Below are 19590 nucleotides of genomic sequence, written 5' to 3'. Positions count from 1 at the left end.
TTGGAAGGGTTTTAATACTGACCGCTTAGTATTCTGTCCTATCTTTCCCTATTTAGCTAGAGTGGCCTCTTTTGCTGAAACCTGTTTTCTGCCTGCGTGTGTCTTTCCTCTCCTACTCACAGTCAATATTCGTGGGGGGCTGCCTATCCTTTGGGGTTCTGCTCTGAGGCAAGGTAGTATTCCTATTTCTATCTATAGGGGTATTTAGTCCTCCGGCTGTGTCGAGGTGTCTAGGGTTTGTTAGGCACACCCCACGGCTACTTCTAGTTGTGGTGTTAGTTCAGGTTTTGCGGTCAGTACAGTTTCCACCTACTCCAGAGAAAGTTCCAAAGTCACCGGATCATAACAGGTAAGCCATAAAAGGTCATTGGTAAAAAGCTGGCTGTTGACAGCTGTATCCTAGCATATTAATGGAAAGTTGAGTGGAAGGAAAAAGTGTGGCAGGAAAAGGTGCACAAGCAACCAGGATAATCACAGCCTGCAAAGGATTGCTAAGTAAAGGCCATTCAAAAATTTTGGGGAGATTCACAAGGATTGGACTGCTGCTGGATTCATTGCATAAAGAGCTACCACACACAGACATATCCAAGACATGGGCTACAAGTGTCACATTTCTTGTGTCAAACCACTCATGACAAATAGACAATGCCAGAAGCGTCTTACCTGGGCCAATAAGAAAAAGAACTGGACTGTTGCTCAGTGGTCCAAGGTGTTGTTTTCAGATGAAAGTAAATTTTGGATTTCATTTGGAAATCAAGGAGGAAGAGTGGAGAGGCACACAATCCAAGTTACTTGAGGTCTAGTGTGAAGTTTCCACAATCAGCGATGGTTTGGGGAGCCATGTCATCTGCTTGTGTAGGTCCACTGTGTTTTACCAAGACCAAAGTCAGGGCAGCTGTCTACCAGGAAATTTTAGAGCACTTCATGCTTCCCTCTGCTGACAAGCTTTTTGGAGATGGAAATTTTATTGTCCACTAGGACTTGGCACTTGTCCACACTGCCAAAAGTACCAATACCTGGTTTAAAAAACAACATTATCACTGTGCTTGATTGGCCAGCAAATTCGCCTGACCTTAACGTCATAGAGAATCTATGGGGTATTGTCAAGAGGAAGATGAGACACCAGACCCAACAATGCAGACAAGCTGAAGGCTGCTTTCAAAGCATTTATTATTATACCTTTATATAGCAACATTTATTCCATGGTGCTTTACATGTGAAAGGGGCAAATATAGACAAGCACAATAAACATGAGCAATGCAAGGCACACACACAAGTACTGAAGGAGAGAGGACCCTGCCCTCGAGGGCTCACAGTCTACAGGGGATCGGTGAGGCCCACAGTCTACAGGGGATCGGTGAGGTTACACTAGGAAAGGGTGTTTCAAATCCCTTCTATATTCTTCAAAAATACCACTCTTATCTGCAATTTGTCTACGTTGAGGTGTTGCAGTAGAGATAGCGTATTACTGGCATCTACCTAGCATTATTGGCATCTTGCTGATGCAATTTAAAAAAAAATCAACGTAACCTCTATTCTATTCTATTCCCTATTAATACCCCTGTTAGCTACACTTTAGTGTAGGGATATGTGCTAGTATCATCTGCTGGAAATGACTGTTAATTCTGGTCACATACATCTCTTTCACAGCTCATAACTTAACTGTTTTTTTTTCCATGCGCTCATTGACAGATTCATGTTTTTTACGGTGATCTGTACTCAGAAATTAATCAAAGCTGGCAGTGTTTCTTGTATTCCTCCATAGTTTGTTGCTGCCACCTACAAGAAAATATATTTTCAGTGCTGGTTCAAATCCCTTCTATATTCTGCAATAATACCACTCTTATCTGCAATTTGTCTAGATTGAGCTGTCGCGGTAGTGATAGAGTAATACTGGCATCTAGTCAGGGATTATTGCCTTATAAATTATATTCCTGTCATGACACCTCCATCCTGGTCAGGTCAGGGTTAATTTTAGTCCGCATCACTATGGTTCTGAGGTGGCTTTTTAATGTTGGCAGTTCCTGGATTGTGTGTCGGTGATACTTCCATATACTCGGCTTGTGGTTGCTGACCCAGGTTCTCGTCCGTAAACGTTGTGCCTCTGTGCTAGTGTGCCTTGCTGTGTATGTCTCAGTTTTGTTCTCTGACTTCCGTCTTTGTATTCTGCTTTGTACTACTCTGTCTCTCCTGGTTATCAGACCCCTTGACTTGTCCCTGTTTACTCTTTGTCTAATCCCTAATGTACTTTGCCCCTCCTGGCTTTAATCATCAGCTCTATTTGATTACGTTTTTTTGTATGTTCCCTGAACACTGTGTGTTCTGTGTCATTCCCTACATGCACATGCTGTGGCTCCGCCCCCTGGTCACGTGACTGCTCTGTGCCAGGTCCTGTGCTCACTGCATTAGAGTAAGGTCCTTGAGTTCAGCGTGACTTGTTTCTGCACTGACTACTTTTATACGTGCCCCTGATAGCGCCCCCTAGGCAGCACCAGTGACCCATTAGGTGTCACAACAATTCCTTGCTGCTGCTTTTTTCCATACACTCATTTACAGATTTGCATTTTTTACGTGATCTGTACTCAGAAATTCATCAAAGCTGGCAGCGTTGCTTGCATTTTTCCAGGAGTTTGTTGGAGCCACGTACAGAAGAAAATCTTTTCAGGGGCGGTACAAATCACTTCTATATTTTGCAATTATATTGCTCTTATCTGCAATTCATCTACAGTCAGTTTTCTGACACTGGACACTACATTGCGACCCTAAATCCTTTGGGAATCTTCACATTTCATGATGCCTTGCACACAGTCAAGGCACTGAGTGCCAGAGACAGCAAAACAACATGAAAGAAACTGTTCTGTGTCAGTTTAGGATTATCATAACTCACACTAATTGCCAAAGGCAAATCAAGATCCCTTAATAAAGACCCTAAAGTAAAACATAAATTCTAAACAACAGAAAACACACTGTTTAAAAACACATGACAATAGGAATTGATAATCATTCAGTGATGATATTTTTAAATCCAATCATAAACTTATTAAAGTGCTGTGCTTATATTATTGACAGATGACAGATGAAGTGTAACAGCTATTTTGAAAAACACTATTCACTCTTATATGCTCTCTAATATTATCATATAATTATCAAGTAAAGTTTCTTAATCGATTTGCAATCATTTAGGCCAAACCTGGGAAAAGTGCGGCCCGTGGGTCACATCCGGCCCTCTGGCTGCCTCAGTGTGGCCTGCGGAACGAGACAAACGAGGGGCTGGAAATCAGAGGTCAAAGGGCCGCAGGGTGCCTGCCCGCTGTCTCCATCTGCATTGTGCCACTGACTCCTTTGGTGGAGGAGGGGCCATCGGCCACTTCCTCCACCAATCAGCATGTGAAACAGCTGACACGATGGCATAATTTTATCACATCAGCTGTGTACTTTGGAGAGTCCGCGCACTGGAGGGAGAGAGAGAAGCAGAGCGTCGGGGAACAGGACCAAGGTGAGTGTGTGGTGGTCTTTTTTTTTCATGTGTATGGGATGTTTGGGTGGGCATGGGGAGGCTATGAGGGTGGGATGGTGCTGCACATGGGGGTGACATGGTGCTGCACATGAGGGGGTGACGGTGCTGCACATGGTGCTGAACATGAGGAGGTGACATGGTGCTGCTCTTGGGGTTGTCATGGTGCTGCATATGGGGATGACATGTCTAAGGGAACCACATGTCACTTCAGCAGCACAGTTCCATAACACCTCAGCAGTGCCATAGGCTGATCGCTTCCATGCCTTTCTGCATTGATGCAGTAATTGATGTAAAGGAGCCCCGACCAAGTATTGAGTGCATTTACTGAACATACATTTCAGTAGGTCAACATTTCAGATTTTAAAATCATTTTTCAAGCTGGTGTTATCAAGTATTCTAATTTACTGAGATAATGAATTTTGGGTCTTCATTGGCTGTAAGCCATAATCATCAACATTAACAGAAATAAACACTTGAAATAGATCACTCTGTTTGTAATGACTTTATATAATATGAGTTTCACTTTTTTGTATTGAAGAACTGAAATAAATTAACTTTTTGATGATATTCTAATTTTGTGAGAAGCACCTGTATCTACCCTCATATACAGTGCCAGTGACCCTGTAACAGTTTTTATAATAAAGTTATATATATAAAGTTATTCATTTGTGTCAATATAACACATTACTAAATCAGCTCTGTATTTCACATAACTCTTGAAGGATGTTCCTCAGGGTCTATTTACCCTCTAGTTGCTGTTGGATTCACCATGCTGTAGTTCTGCATCTCCTGGTTGAGCATGCACAGTAGATATAGTCTTTCTCATGTGTATAATATCAGCGCTCTGCTATGCATCCACCTTAGATATAGAGTATATTCTATGTTTAGAATCTACTTTTCTGCTTGATGCCTGCTGCTGACAGCTCAGTTATGTAAAACTGAAAATGCTGCTTTGTTGAAGCATGTGGCAGAAGATAATCCTCTGCCATATGCATCAACTGAGAAGCATTTGCAGTTTTGCAATATTGAACTGTCAGCAACAGACATCAAAGAAAACTCTGCCGTTTGTCTCTATTCTGGTGTGTCTAGTTATTACAAGCTCTGTTGTGTAGGCAGAACAGAGCTCTTGACCTCAGCTGAAAACAAGGTAAGAGTAATGTTTATGTAGATGACAGATAAAATTGGCCAAGCAGACTTCTGTACAGGACCATGCAGTGCACAAAAGAAGTGTTTTCTAAACATAGATTAGCTTAATTATATGCCAACTATATGAATATAGCTGAGCTGAGCACAGTGTAGCAAACCTGTGATGGAAGTAAGTGATATCTTACATGTGGATCAGTTAGCTGACTGTAAGCACAGCTCTGACTCATCACTTCAGAGAGGTGTGGCAATTCTATAGCACACAGGAGAGGAAGGGATGGGTTGTGCAGCACTAGAAGGAGCAGGGTGCTGCTGGTAAGCTTAGTTTAAGCAGTGCAAGAATAGGATGGCACATTCAGGTTTGTGAAGATGGATAAACAGGCTGACTGATGGAGATGAAAAAAGAACCAAAAAAAATGTTATGTAGCGCTTGGTTTGTATATTAACAAAAAGTTGGCATTCATTGTACTCTATGAAAAAGCATGCAATTTTGGGAATAACCCTTTAACATGCTTTCCAATCTTCTGAAAAGAAATAGACATTCACAGACAGTGTTAATAATCTGACATTTCAAATTATATTTTTTATTATTTTGCTTATGTCCTATAAGATAGAAAAATACTAGATCACAGAAGAGTACATACTCAGTGGTGCTGGAGTTTGAGGCTCAGTCACTGACTGTCCTGTGCTTCGACTCTTCGTTGATTTCATGGTTGTTTCATTTTCTCCTAAACGCTCTTGCTTTGTTCGGTTTAAAGAATTCTCAATAAAGTAGACATCATCCCTGAGCTGTGATATTTGTGAAAAGCTCAACTCCAAACCCTGTGAAGACATAAAGAAGACACGAATTTTATTGAATACATCACTCAGAAAATAGAAAGCAGAGACATTAATCATTTGAGCTTAAATGTGACAGTGTGCAACCATTTACCAGATGATCAAAAACCAGACATGTAAGAGTGCTGGATTTCTGCCTCAAATGAATGATGTGTTTTCAGTGGTTTCCCTTGGACAGATTCAGTTAAGGGAATCACTGTGCACACACACACCACAGTGAAAACACACACACACAACAGTGTGCACACACATCACTGTGCACACATGGGCACCACAGTATACACACACACACATCACAGTGCACACACACACACACACACACTTTACACATTTTCCTTTGCTGAAAGTGTTATGATACAAAATGCAAAGCATGGTTATATGCTGCCACCCTGAGGTAAAACTGTGTGTTTGTATATATACTGTATATACACTCACTGGCCACTTTATTAGGTACACCTGTCCAACTTCTTGTTAACACTTAATTTCTAATCAACCAATCACATGGCGGCAACTCAGTGCATTTAGGCATGTAGACATGGTCAAGACAATCTCCTGCAGTTCAAACCGAGCATCAGTATGGGGAAGAAAGGTGATTTGAGTGCCTTTGAACGTGGCATGGTTGTTGGTGCCAGAAGGGCTGGTCTGAGTATTTCAGAAACTGCTGATCTACTGGGATTTTCACGCACAACCATCTCTAGGGTTTACAGAGAATGGTCCGAAAAAGAAAAAAAATCCAGTAAGCGGCAGTTCTGTGGGCGGAAATGCCTTGTTGATGCCAGAGGTCAGAGGAGAATGGGCAGACTGGTTCGAGCTGATAGAAAGGCAACAGTGACTCAAATCGCCACCCGTTACAACCAAGGTAGGCCTAAGAGCATCTCTGAACGCACAGTGCGTCGAACTTTGAGGCAGATGGGCTACAGCAGCAGAAGACCACACCGGGTACCACTCCTTTCAGCTAAGAACAGGAAACTGAGGCTACAATTTGTACAAGCTCATCGAAATTGGACAGTAGAAGATTCGAAAAACGTTGCTTGGTCTGATGAGTCTCGATTTCTGCTGCGACATTCGGATGGTAGGGTCAGAATTTGGCGTAAACAACATGAAAGCATGGATCCATCCTGCCTTGTATGGAGCATCTTTGGGATGTGCAGCCGACAAATCTGCGGCAACTGTGTGATGCCATCATGTCAATATGGACCAAAATCTCTGAGGAATGCTTCCAGCACCTTGTTGAATCTATGCCACGAAGAATTGAGGCAGTTCTGAAGGCAAAAGGGGGTCCAACCCGTTACTAGCATGGTGTACCTAATAAAGTGGCCGGTGAGTGTATATATATATATATATATATATATATATATATATATATATATATATATATATATATATATATATATACATATATATATATATATATATATATATATATATATATATATATGTATGTATGTATATATATATATATATATATATATATATATATATATACACACAAACATTTCTGGTCCTTTGTTCTTTTCAATCACTGTTTGATATTTATTCTTATATGATGTTAAAATATATGTTCATACGATTAAAGTACATACTGTATATACACACCACATATAAAAAGTCTGCAGCTCCCTGTTAACATTAATGTTACCCATAATCTGATCAAATCTATTGAAGGCAAACAATAGACGAAAACACAATTAAAATAACATCAGTGCATAAATGTGAACATGCTCTTTTAAATGGGATGTCAATCACATTTAATCCATGCTAAATAGTAGTCAGTACACAGCTCCCATCATTTAAAGGGAACCTGTCGCCATGAAAATGCCATCCAACCTGCAGGCATCATGTTATAGAGCAGGGGAGCTGAGCAGATTGATATGTACAGTAGTATTGTGAGAAAACTTTCAATGAAAGGCTACGTTCACATGTTCAGCATTTGGTCAGTATTTCACATCACTATTGTAAGCCCAAAAATCAGGAGTAGAACTATCAGAGGAAGAGTCTAATAGAAACACGTCACCACTTCTGCATTTTTCACCTATTCCTGGTTTTGGCTTACAAATACCGATGTAAAAAAACGTTCCAAATACCAAAGTGAACATAACCTAGCTTGTGTTTTCATCATTTAATCCTCTGCTCTTTCAGGGATTTTGGGTCCAGTAGGCGGTCAGATGAGTGATTGACAGCTTTCTTTACATAAGAGTGCATTCAGAGATAGCTGTCAGTCACTGATAGGACCGCCCACTGCACCGAAGACCCCAGAAACAGCAGATTTGTAAATGATGAAATCACAGGTTATACTGAATCTTTTCTCACAAAACTATATATCAATCTGCTCAGCTCCCCCTGCTCTATAACATGATGCCTGCAGATTGGATGGCATTTTATGGCTCACTCACACTAGCATATAAGTTCTCCATCTTCTCCGCACCTATGCTGCAATTGTCTCATGCGAGAGAATGGTATTACACTAAAATAACTTTTGAATCAAGCTCTGACAAGTTTGAGCCTAGTGTCATTAGCATAATTAGTTCCTTTCTCTGGCATGAGGGAATATTCGGCAGTGTGACCCAGGGCTTATGGTGACAGGTTCCATTTATAGTGATTCTGATTAAAGGGAATCTGTCCGCTGGTTATTACTATTTAATCTGATGGCAGCATGACGTAGTGGCATAGACGCTGTTTCCAGCGATGTGCCACTTACTGGGCTGCTTGCTGTAGTTTCAAAAAAATCACTGTTTTATCATCAGGAGATTATCAATAGAAGACTAAAAAACCTGCTGCCCAGTAGGCAACCATATGCATGAGCTCTGTATAAATCTGTCACTGCCACTGAACCCAGTTTTCTGCCTATGCATGATGCAAGCAGAAAGATGTCAAATATTGGTGTGAACGATATTATATAGCGCTCAGCATTAGGAGGAATGGTAAATCTCCAGCAGAGAAAACAGTGCCTTTATCAAAACTACACTATGCAGACCTAAAAGGGACACATTGCTGCAGTCAAGGTCTCTGACCCTACATCATGCTGCTCTCAGATTGCAAAGAATAATCTGGTGAAAAATTCCCTTTATCTTCATATAATGTTTTGATGTTCTAGTAGAATTTTCCTGACATTTTCTTAGTTGCATTGCATAGCAAAATCTAGGATCTATAGCTTTCAGTGTTGTAAGTTAGCAGAAGGAAGCCAAAATTTTTTCCAATGCATTAAATTTACCATGGAACCTTGTGAAGACAGTCATCAAGAAGTGCTACAAATTTAGCACAAAAGTGACATTACCTAGAACTGGACATTCTCAAAAATTGATAAAAAGCAAAAATAAAATTGTTCTGGGAGGCTGCAAAGATGCCTATTGCAACATTATAGAAGCTGCATGAATTTCTGGCAAGGACTGCTTGTGTACTACATGTGATAACAATCTTCCATATTCTTCATCTATCTGGCCTGTCGGGCAGGGTGGCAAGATGGAAGCCTTTTCTTACAAAGAAAAACATCCAAGCCCAGCTATGTTTTACCAAAACTTACATCATCTGCCAAAAGCATGTGGGAAAATGTCTTGTGGTCTGATGAGCCATAATTCTGCCATTTTGCTGAACAGTAGAGAGTCAGCAGATGCTTTAGATGAAAACAAAAATCTCGCCCCAAGAGCTGCTCATCTCATCAATTATCTAATATAGGAAACCAGGAAAAAATATATACACTGTGTGCACAATTATTAGGCAGGTTGTATTTCTGATGATTCATTTTATTTGAGAATCTACAGTTTTGTTAGTCCATCGAAAAGGTTAATAAACCTGAATATTTAAGATAGTAAAAGTCAGGTTTTGTCTTTCTTAGGAGAATATCCATGTGTGCAGAATTATTGGACACCTATTATTATGCATAATTATTATTCAATCAAATGAAAAATTTAAATTTTCCCGTCTCAACTGTTTATTTTCATCTGTTAAAATGAGAACAATAATGAAACAATTCAAAATGTACAAAAATACATTTCTGACTTTAAAAAAAAATAGTAATCACAATCACCAACCTTCTTTTTAATTAACAATCATAAACCTTTTATCCATGAAGTCAGTTTCTTAATCTGTTGACAATCAACTTTTTGGGCAGCACCAACCACAGCCTCCCAGACACTGTTCAGAGTTCAGAGTCAGTGTACTGTTTTACTTCACCATATGGCTGCCATTTAAAAAGGGCCCACAAGTTCTCAATGGGGTTTATTACAAATGAGGAAGGGGCTGTGTCATGAGTCCTTACCCTTTAAGGCCCATTTTGCCTGAGGAAAACAATCTGTCTAATAATTCTTGATAATAGGTGTATTATTCTTAGGCGGCATTCACCCTCATTACACTAATACACATCCCCTAATGTGCTTCACCAATAACATAGCTCCCAACCGTCCCTCATTGTGCGGGATTGTCCCGGTTTTGATGGTTTTCCCCGCTGTCCTGCACGGGACACGACTTCCCCGCAGACAACAGAAGCAGCCGTCACACGCCCCCTTGTGTTAGGCCACGCCCCTGCCCCATGTTCCAGACTGAGCAGTCTTCCAGTGCCCCCCGGGCCGGTCACTTAGCAGCGATTCGGGCTGCTGGTGGCCGGCGCTGTTCTCTATGTCCGGCCAGCTGCATCATCCCAGTGGAGCAGACCCGCCCCCTGCTCCCTGTGTGCGGCCTCCTGAAGAGGGAACATGGCTGCATCTACCTGCAGGAGAGGAGCTGGTGGATGACTCACACATCAGTGAGTATTCAGCTCTCTGTGCGGTGAGGAGATGGACGCTGCTGCTCACCTCCCGGTGATAAGTCCAGGGCCGTGTGTGTGCCTCTATAGTATTAGCGGCCGCTCTGCTGATGCTCACAGATTTATTGCAGAAGTCTGAACTTTCAGGGTCACCCTGTCAGTGCCAGGTCATCGGCTCCAGAGTCACCAGACTGCAGGAAAGTTCAGTCTCCTGCAATAAATCTCCCTATACTGATAGTGACCAGAGACTGTCTGCAGAATCCAGCACTGGAGTGATCAAGCCTGAACCTGGTGACTGGACATCACATGCTATATACATGGCCCCGTATATATACAGTGCATGTATGGCCAGGGCCAGGTGCAGGATTGATCATCCAGTGTATATAATATTGTGTATCTGTGCCCATAGTATACAACTATCAAGGGCCTGGAGCCTGGGGCCTGGAGCACTCTGAGCTACAAAATGGGTCGCCTGCCCCTCAAATCCTCTGCACAGGCCTTCATGCGCACTCTCTCTGTGCCCGCGCTGACCAAGGCCATGGCGGCCCACATGAGCGCGGCCCTCGTTCGTGCTTGTGCGTGTAGCTGCGGCCTTTGTCAGTGAGGTAAAACAGGAAAGCGCACGCACCTGGGCCTGTGCAGAAGTTTGAAAAGGCCGCCAATGCGTGCACAGACGCCCGAGCCTCACTGTGTTTGACGCTGGCCAGGACCAGTGTAAGAGAACAGCGCTCTCCTCACCAATCCCCGGCCGGCATCAGCTCCATGTCCATTATATAGGTGATACTGCAACTGATGTGTATATACGTTATATAGGTGATACTGCTGTATATATATATATATATATATATATATATATATATATATATATATATATATATATATATATATATATATATATATATACTGGAACTATACACTGCAATCACAGTATCACCTATATATTGTATATGCAGCATTTGCAGTTTGACCTGTCTAATGTATATTGACTGTTGTATATACAGTATATAAGTGATACTGCGATTATATACTGCAGTAGCAGTATCACCCATATAATGCATGTATAGCAGTCTATATACATTATATAGGTGAAACTGTGACTACGGTATGTACGTTATATAGGTTATACCACTGTGTAATATACTGCGTCCGCTGTTTATAGCCCATATAGGCCAGCCGCAGTGTATATGTATGTATGTATGTATATATACACACACACACACACACACACATTCTGTGGCTGGCCTATATGGGCTATACACAGTGGCGCAGTATATTACACACAGTGGTATAACGTACATACCGCAGTTTCACCTATATAATGTATGTTTGAGTGTATGAGTATGTGTGTCTATGTATGTGTGTGTGTGTATATTATACGCATACATACACACACACACCACTCTGATTAATCGTGAAAAAAGTGTGGACTCTTTATTGGCCCAAATGGCAATGTTTCAGATCAATAACAGAGCATTTCTCTGATATGGAACTGAAATGTTGCCACATGTGTTATGATCCTAGTGGCAAGGATCGCAGGTAGGACTAGCTAAGTAACTGAACAGACTACTAGCTCTGGGGAAGTGGTAACTAGATTGACCGCAACCTGATCCTATCCGCAAACAACTATAGGCAGCCGTGGAACGTTACCTAAAAAATCCTAGACGTCTCGTCACGGCCTGAGAAACTGACTATTCCTGGAGGGAAAGTAAGTCCTCACTTGCCTCAGTGGAAGACCCCAAAGATATAGAATAGCCCCCCACAAATATTAACGGTGAGTTAAGGGGAAAGCACAAACGCAGAGATGAAATCAGATTTAGCAAATGAGGCCCGCTAATACTAGATAGCAGAAAATAGGAAGGAAACTGTGCGGTCAATAAAAAACCCTATTCAAAATATTCACGCAGAGATTGCTCGAGCCCCCGCACCAACTAATGGTGCAGGGGAAGCAACTCCGTACCCCAGAGCTTACCAGCAAAAAGAAATCACATGTTAGCAAGCTGGACTAGACTCATCATACACAGAAATAATATTGCAGGCAGATGAGCAAAAAATATTCAAACAGAACTTAGCTTATCCTGAAGAGGCAGAAAACGAGATAATCAGGAGTAATCAGAATAGCACTGAATAAATTGACAGCCAGCAACAAGTGGAAGTGAAGCAGAGCTAAATAGGAGCCTCCCTGGTGAATAACGAGGCAGCTGATCCAGCTGACCCGCAGGATAATAAACCAAACCACCAGGGGGAGCCAAAAAACCAAAGTCACACAATACCATCTGTGACCACAAGAGGGAGCCTGAAAACGGAGTTCACAACCCACATGGGCCAATAAAGAGTCCACTGCTTTAAGGGAGTGTCTCCCACTAGGACAACCTCATCTCATCTCAGCTGCTTGATCCTGGACTTCCTCTTCATGTTCAGTTTGTCTGAAGGCAGAGACAGTGACACTAGCGCTGATTGGCGCCGGGCATCACTTGTCACAACACATCACAGCCACTGTGGGAACGGCGCTGGCACAGGAGGCAAGTATAGGCTTTATAATTTTATCAGGGCCGAACATTTAGGGGTTGTCCTAGTAGCGAACAACCCCTTAAAGATTTGGTGCTGCTCAGTTATGATATATAGCCTGCGTGGTGTAAATCTAAGTATCTGTATATATACACTGCACAGTACCACTCCTGTATATATACGCAGCACAGTACCCCAGCTCCTGTATATATACACTGCACAGTACCACTCCTCCTGTATATATACGCAGCACAGTACCCCTCCTGTATATATACACTGCACAGTACCGCTCCTCCTGTATATATACACTGCACAGTACCACTCCTCCTCTCCTGTATATATACACTGCACAGTACCACTCCTCCTGTATAGGAGCCGTGTGTGTGCGAGGTGTATGGAGCGGAGACGTGTGTGTACAGTGTGGATGTAGCAGAGCCGTGTGTGTATGAGGTGTATGGTTTGGAGCCGTGTGTGTATGAGGTGTATGGAGTGGAGCCGTGTGTGCAAAGTGTACGGAGCGCAGCCTCGTGTGTAGGAGTAGCTATGTGTGGCCATTATATGGTACGAAGTATCATGTGCGGCCAATATACAGTATGGAGCATCATGCGCGGTCATTATACAGTATGGAGCATCATGTGCGGTCATAATACAGTATGGAGCGTCATGTGTGGCCATTATACAGTATGGAGCATCATGTGCGGTCATTATACAGTATGGAGCATCATGTGTGGTCATCATACAGTGTGGAGCATCATGTGTGGTCATTATACAGTATGGAGCACTGCGTGGCCATATTTGTTTATAATTATTGTATATGAAACAGTGGTATCAGCAGTGCTAAATGGGTGTGGTTGGGACGTGGATATGGGTGTGACTAATTATGAATGGGTGTGGTCAGAGGTGTGGCCTAAAATTTGTCCCTCTTTCCCATCTTTAAAAGTTGGGAGGTATGCCAATAAGCATTTAAGGTTATACAGCTTGGAGCTGGAGAATCTGCATAAAAATGTTGACATGGTCAAAATACTCACTGACCTAATAATTGTGCACACAATGCAGTGTTATAGTACATTGAATAAATTGAAATAATCCTCTATTGTTACTGGATGAGGCTCAATAGCTGGCTTCCCAAAAACTAAAATACTACAGTTGGCATCAAAATTATTCAAGCCTCATTTATATTTATTAACAAAATGTTCAAACTTTCTACTATTTGCAAAAAGCAAATCAAATTATTTAAATAGCTCAATACTAGGGTTGAGTGGACCCAGGTTTGGCTGGTTTGATGAAGCTACAGTTAAAAGTTAGGTTCGGGACCGTAAAATGGTCATAGTTAGGGCTAGGGGGTTGCAAAAGGAAGCTTAAAGGGACTCTGTCACCTGAATTTGGAGGGAACAATTTTCAGCCATAGGGGTGGGGTTTTCGGGTGTTTGATTCACCCTTTCCTTACCCGCTGGCTGCATACTGGCTGCAATATTGGATTGAAGTTCATTCTCTGTCCTCCATAGTACATGCCTGCACAAGGCAATCTTGCCTTACGCAGGCGTGTACTATGGAGGACAGAGAATGAACTTCAATCCAATATTGCAGCCAGCGGGTAAGGAAAGGGTGAATCAAACACCCAAAAACCCCGCCCCTATGACTGAAAATTGTTCCCTCCAAATTCAGGTGACAGAGTCCCTTTAATGTGAATAAGAACAGGACAATTGCCCTGCAAACAAATGTGGAGAGAAAAATGACTTAAAATAACATAGAATAAAAAAAGAAAAAACAATACCATATCACATCACGAACCAGGAGGCGGAGGTTTAAGTGGAACAGGAAGTGGAATTGACAGTGGAGGTGGAAGAGGCAGAAGAGGAGGAGATAGCCAACACTGCTTTATCTTTATTGATTTTTTTTTAGGGGGGAGTACTCAGAAAACGGGCAGTGTAGTAATCTAATGGTCCCTCTCTCTCTCTCTGTATACACGCCGTGGAATGAGGATGAGGAAAGCATCAAATAGGAGATGTGGCCATGTTGGCAATTTAGCTATAGCAGGGAGAGAGAATGCACGGTCAATCTGTGTCTGCTACACACTCAAAAGAAACACTGCTGTAAGCAGGCGACAGGACTTTTTGTGTAATTTTGTAGGCCGAGTACTGTTGATTTAGTGCTGAGCCCAGAACAAGTAGAGGTGGTTTTATATTGGTTAGCTGAGATTGTCTTCAGTGTCTTTGCTATGTCTTACACCCGGTTCCTCTTTGAAAGCGCAGTTTTTGCACCTACGGCCCATGGGCATTTGTCTTCCACCTGACCCCCTTGTAAATGAGGCAAGCAGTCTGAGCCCCAAGTCATGTGGCATTTACTTCAAACTTCTGTTTTTTTATGACTCTGCTAGCTGTGGTTCCTGGGCCATCCAACTGCCCATGTCCCACAATTCGAAGAGATTGGAGGCACTGATGCCCAACTACTTGTTCTGTTGGCGGATGAGTACGTGAGAGAGGTAGTAGTGCAAATTGTCAGCGGACCATCACAGCACATCTCTCATAATGCTGATGATGAAACACAGGGGCCAACTTCTGAAGCTTTCTTCTGTGTGTACATTGGCAAGGAGGGCAGAGATTAAGACTGGGTGGGTGCTGAGGATTAGTATTATTATTTATTTTTACATCACCATTGATTTCATGGTGCTGTATATTACATACACAACACAAATATAAATTACAATGAACAAATATATAGTGATACAGGTACAAATATGTGAGGACCCTAACCTTGCGGCCTTACATTTTACAAGATAATGGGGAAGGAGATAGTAGTTTTGGGGGTTGAAGAAGCACTGGTGTTGGTGAGGTGGCAGCCGGGTGATTGCAGGCTGGAAGCTGTTCTGAAAACATGGGTATTCAAGTTCCACTTTAACCCCTTAATCCCATATGACGTACTATCCCGTCGAGGTGGGGTGGCCTTAATTCCCACCGACGGGATAGTACGTCATATGCGATCGGCCGCGCTCACGGGGGGAGCGCGGCCGATAGCGGCCAGATGTCAGCTGACTATCGCAGCTGACTTCCGGCACTATGTGCCAGGAGCGGTCACGGACCGCCCCCGGCACATTAACCCCCGGCACACTGCGATCAAACACGATCGCAGTGTTCCGGCAGTATAGGGAAGCATCGCGCAGGGAGGGGGCTCCCTGCGTGCTTCCCTGAGACCCTCGGAGCAACGCGATGTGATCGCGTTGCTCCGAGCATCTCTTACCTCCTCTCCCTGCAGTCCCCGGATCGAAAATGGCCGCGGAGCTGCATCCGGGTCCTGCAGGGAGGTGGCTTACCAAGCGCCTGCTCAGAGCAGGCGCTGGTAAGCCTGCAGCGCTGTAAGTCAGATCGCTGATCTGACAGAGTGCTGAGCAAACTGTCATATCAGTGATCTGTGATGTCCCCCCTGGGACAAAGTAAAAAAGTTTAAAAAAATATTTCCACATGTGTAAAAAAAAATTCCTAAAGAAAAAAAAAATATTATTCCCATAAATACATTTCTTTATCTAAATAAAAAAAACAATAAAAGTACACATATTTAGTATCGCTGCGTCCGTAACCCAACCTATAAAACTGTCCCACTAGTTAACCCCTTCAGTGAACACCGTAAGAAAATTAAAAAAAACGAGGCAGAAAACAACGCTTTATTATCATACCGCCGAACAAAAAGTGGAATAACACACAATCAAAAAGACAGATATAAATAACCATGGTACCGCTGAAAACATCATCTTGTCCAACAAAAAACGAGCTGCGATACAGCATCATAAGCAAAAAAATAAAAAAAGTTATAGTTTTCAGAATAAAGCGATGCCAAAATAATTATTTTTTCTATAAAATAGTTTTTATCGTATAAAAGCGCCAAAACATAAATACAGATATAAGTGAGGACATAGAAGAGGAGGTCATAGATGACACAGTTGTTGACCCCGATTGGCAGCCATTGGGGGAACAGGGTGCAGGCGGCAGTAGCTCTGAAGCGGAGGAGGAGGAGCCGCAGCAGGCATCAACATCGCAACAGGTTCCATCTGGCAGGCCCGTATCTGGCCAAAAACGGGTGAAAACCAAAACCAGTTGTAGGACAGCATGGCCATCCTGTTAAACTAGCTCAGTGTGCAATGCCTGAAAAGGTATCCGATAGTAGGAAGAGTGCAGTCTGGCATTTTTTTAACCAAGATCCAAATGATCAGTGCAAAGTCATCTGTAAGAAATGCTCAAGGACCTTCAGCAGAGGTCAGAATGTTAAAAATCTAAATATAAGTTGCATGCGTAGACATTTAACCACCATGCACTTGCAAGCCTGGACTAACTACCAAACATCCCTTAACGTTGTAGCACCCTCTCACAATGAAGCTAGTCAGCAACGCTATATCCCTTCCCTCACTGTAAGCCCACCGTTTACCACACCACCTGCAGTAAATGTGGCGGTTTCATCGCAAGGCCAAAGCAGTCAGAGAATCACCAGGTTCGTGGTAGGAAACACTGCATGTAGGGCAACAGCAAGAATACCATCACCAACCCTCTCTCAGTCTGCCATGTCCACCGGCACCCCCGCTAGTTCCACCCTATGCAGCTCTCCAGTCCAGCTCACCCTACATGAGACTCTCGTTAGGAAAAGGAAGTACTCATCCTCGCATCCGCGTACACAGGGTTTGAACGCACACATTGCGAGACTAATCTCGTTAGAGATGATGCCCTACCGGTTAGTTGAAAGCGAAGCTTTCAAAGCCCTGATGGACTACGCTGTACCACGCTACGAGCTACCCAGTCGACACTTCTTTTTGAGAAAAGCCATCCCAGCCCTCCACCAGCATGTAAAAGACCGCATTGTCCATGCACTCAGGCAATCTGTGAGTAGAAAGGTGCACCTGACAACAGATGCATGCACCAGTAGGCATGGCCAGGGGCATTACGTCTCCATCACGGCACTCTGGGTTAATGTGGTGGATGCAGGGTCCACAGGGGACAGCAATATTGGGACAGTTCTGCCTAGCCCACGGTCTAGGAAACAGTTGGCTGTAGGCGTTCGTCCCCCCTCCTCCTCGTCCTCCAGCAGAAGCGAGAGCTCGTCCACTGACCGCAGTCGCACAACCACTCCATCCGCAGCTGCCACTGTTGCACACGAGGTGTCCCATTATGGAACAGCTAGTGGCAAGCGTCAGCAGGCTGTATTGGCAATGACGTGTTTGGGCGACAACAGACACACCGCGGAAGTTCTGTCCGAGTTCTTGCAGCAAGAAACTCAGTCATGACTGGGCACTGTACATCTTGAGGCAGTCAAGTGTTGTGAGTTCCGTTCTTGCGCTCCATCCTGTGGTTGCAAATGGTATTTTTGGGAGTTCTGCTCTTGGGCTCCCTCTGGTGGTTTCAAGTGGTACTTAGCAGCTGCTTTCACTAATCGGTTCCCTGGCCTTGTTATTTAACTGGGCTTTGGGCTGTAGTGGATGCCAGCTGTCAATGTTCCTTCCTGTGGATTCAGTCCTTTCCTGGAAGTTCTCTGTTGGCCAGTCCATTTCAGCTTAAGATAAGTTCTGCTAGTTTTTGGGTGTTTCCCTGCCTATGACCTTTTGTTCAGTTTAAGTTATGTCTCTTTTGTCCAGCTTGTCATCATGAAATATTCAGGCTAGTTGGAAGCTCTGGGGTTGCAGATTTGCCCCTCCACACCGTGAGTCGGTGTGGAGGTTTTTTTTGTAAACTCTGCGTGGACATTTAGTTTTTATACTGACCGCACAGTAGCCTTTTCTTTCTCTGTCTATTTAGATAGTAGTGGCCTCCTTTGCTAAAATCTAGTTTCATTTCTGAGTTTGTCATTTCCCTCTTCACTCACCGTCAATATTTGTGGGGGGCTATCTTTCCTTTGGGGGTTTCTCTGAGGCGAGATAGTTTTCCGTTTCCATCTTCAGGGGTAGCTAGTTCTTAGGCTGTGAAGAGATAGGAACGCTCCACGGCTATTTCTAGTGTTGGTGTTAGGAGTAGGGATTGCGGTCAGTAAAGTTACCACCTCCTCAGAGCTAGTACAATATTTGTTTTACCCACTAGGTCATTTTAGTGCTGCTCCGTAATCACTAGGTCATATAGGTGATTACTGACTGTAGAGCTGCCACCTCCTCTGAGCTTGTCCATGATTGGTTTTACCCACCAGGTCATCTCAGTACCACTCCGTAACCACCAGGTCATAACAGTACAGCTGGCCCACAAAGTATTAAATGCATCTCAAAAGAGGGAAGAGAAAGTTTTGAGTCATAGTTTTTTTTTCTTGTTGCTTGTTTCGTCCTTTTTTTTCCCCTTGATTTTTGGATGGTGCAGGAGCTTGGTACTGATATGGAGGTTCAGGGTCTGTCTGCGTGTGTTGATCATCTCGCTGCAAGGGTACAGAGTATCCAAGACTATGTTGTTTAAACTCCTGTTTCTGAGCCTAGAATTCCTATCCCTGATTTGTTTTCTGGGGATAGATCTAGGTTTTTGAATTTTAAAAATAATTGCAGATTGTTTTTTGCTCTGAGACCCCGTTCCTCTGGTGACCCCATTCAGCAGGTGAAGATTGTTATTTCTCTGCTGCGTGGTGACCCGCAGGATTGGGCATGCTCCCTTGAGCCAGGGAATCCTGCATTGCTCAATGTAGATTCATTTTTTCAAGCACTTGGATTGCTTTATGACGAACCCAATTCTGTGGATCAGGCAGAAAAAATTTTGCTGGCTCTGTGTCAGGGTCAGGAAGCAGCAGAAGTATACTGCCAGAAATTTAGAAAGTGGTCTGTGCTCACAAAATGGAATGAGGATGCCCTGGCGGCTATTTTTAGAAAGGGTCTTTCTAAAGCTCTTAAAGATGTTATGGT

The 19590-nt window shown here is 43.2% G+C and overlaps 1 protein-coding gene across 1 annotated transcript in view; it reads right to left on the bottom strand.

Annotated features, from left to right (window-relative positions):
• LOC143788784 (uncharacterized) overlaps positions 1–19590 on the bottom strand; it is a 170038-nt gene that overhangs the window by 36192 nt on the left and 114256 nt on the right. Inside the window, exon 7 of the mRNA XM_077278669.1 lies at positions 5305–5482. Within this exon, the coding sequence (XP_077134784.1) occupies positions 5305–5482 (178 nt within the window). The remainder of the gene's footprint in view (positions 1–5304; positions 5483–19590) is intronic.

This window comes from Ranitomeya variabilis, chromosome 1, assembly GCF_051348905.1.
Source record: "Ranitomeya variabilis isolate aRanVar5 chromosome 1, aRanVar5.hap1, whole genome shotgun sequence".
Lineage (NCBI taxonomy): Eukaryota > Metazoa > Chordata > Amphibia > Anura > Dendrobatidae > Ranitomeya > Ranitomeya variabilis.
Note: the sequence above shows the minus strand (reverse complement) of the source record. Positions and strands in the feature narration are given on the sequence as shown.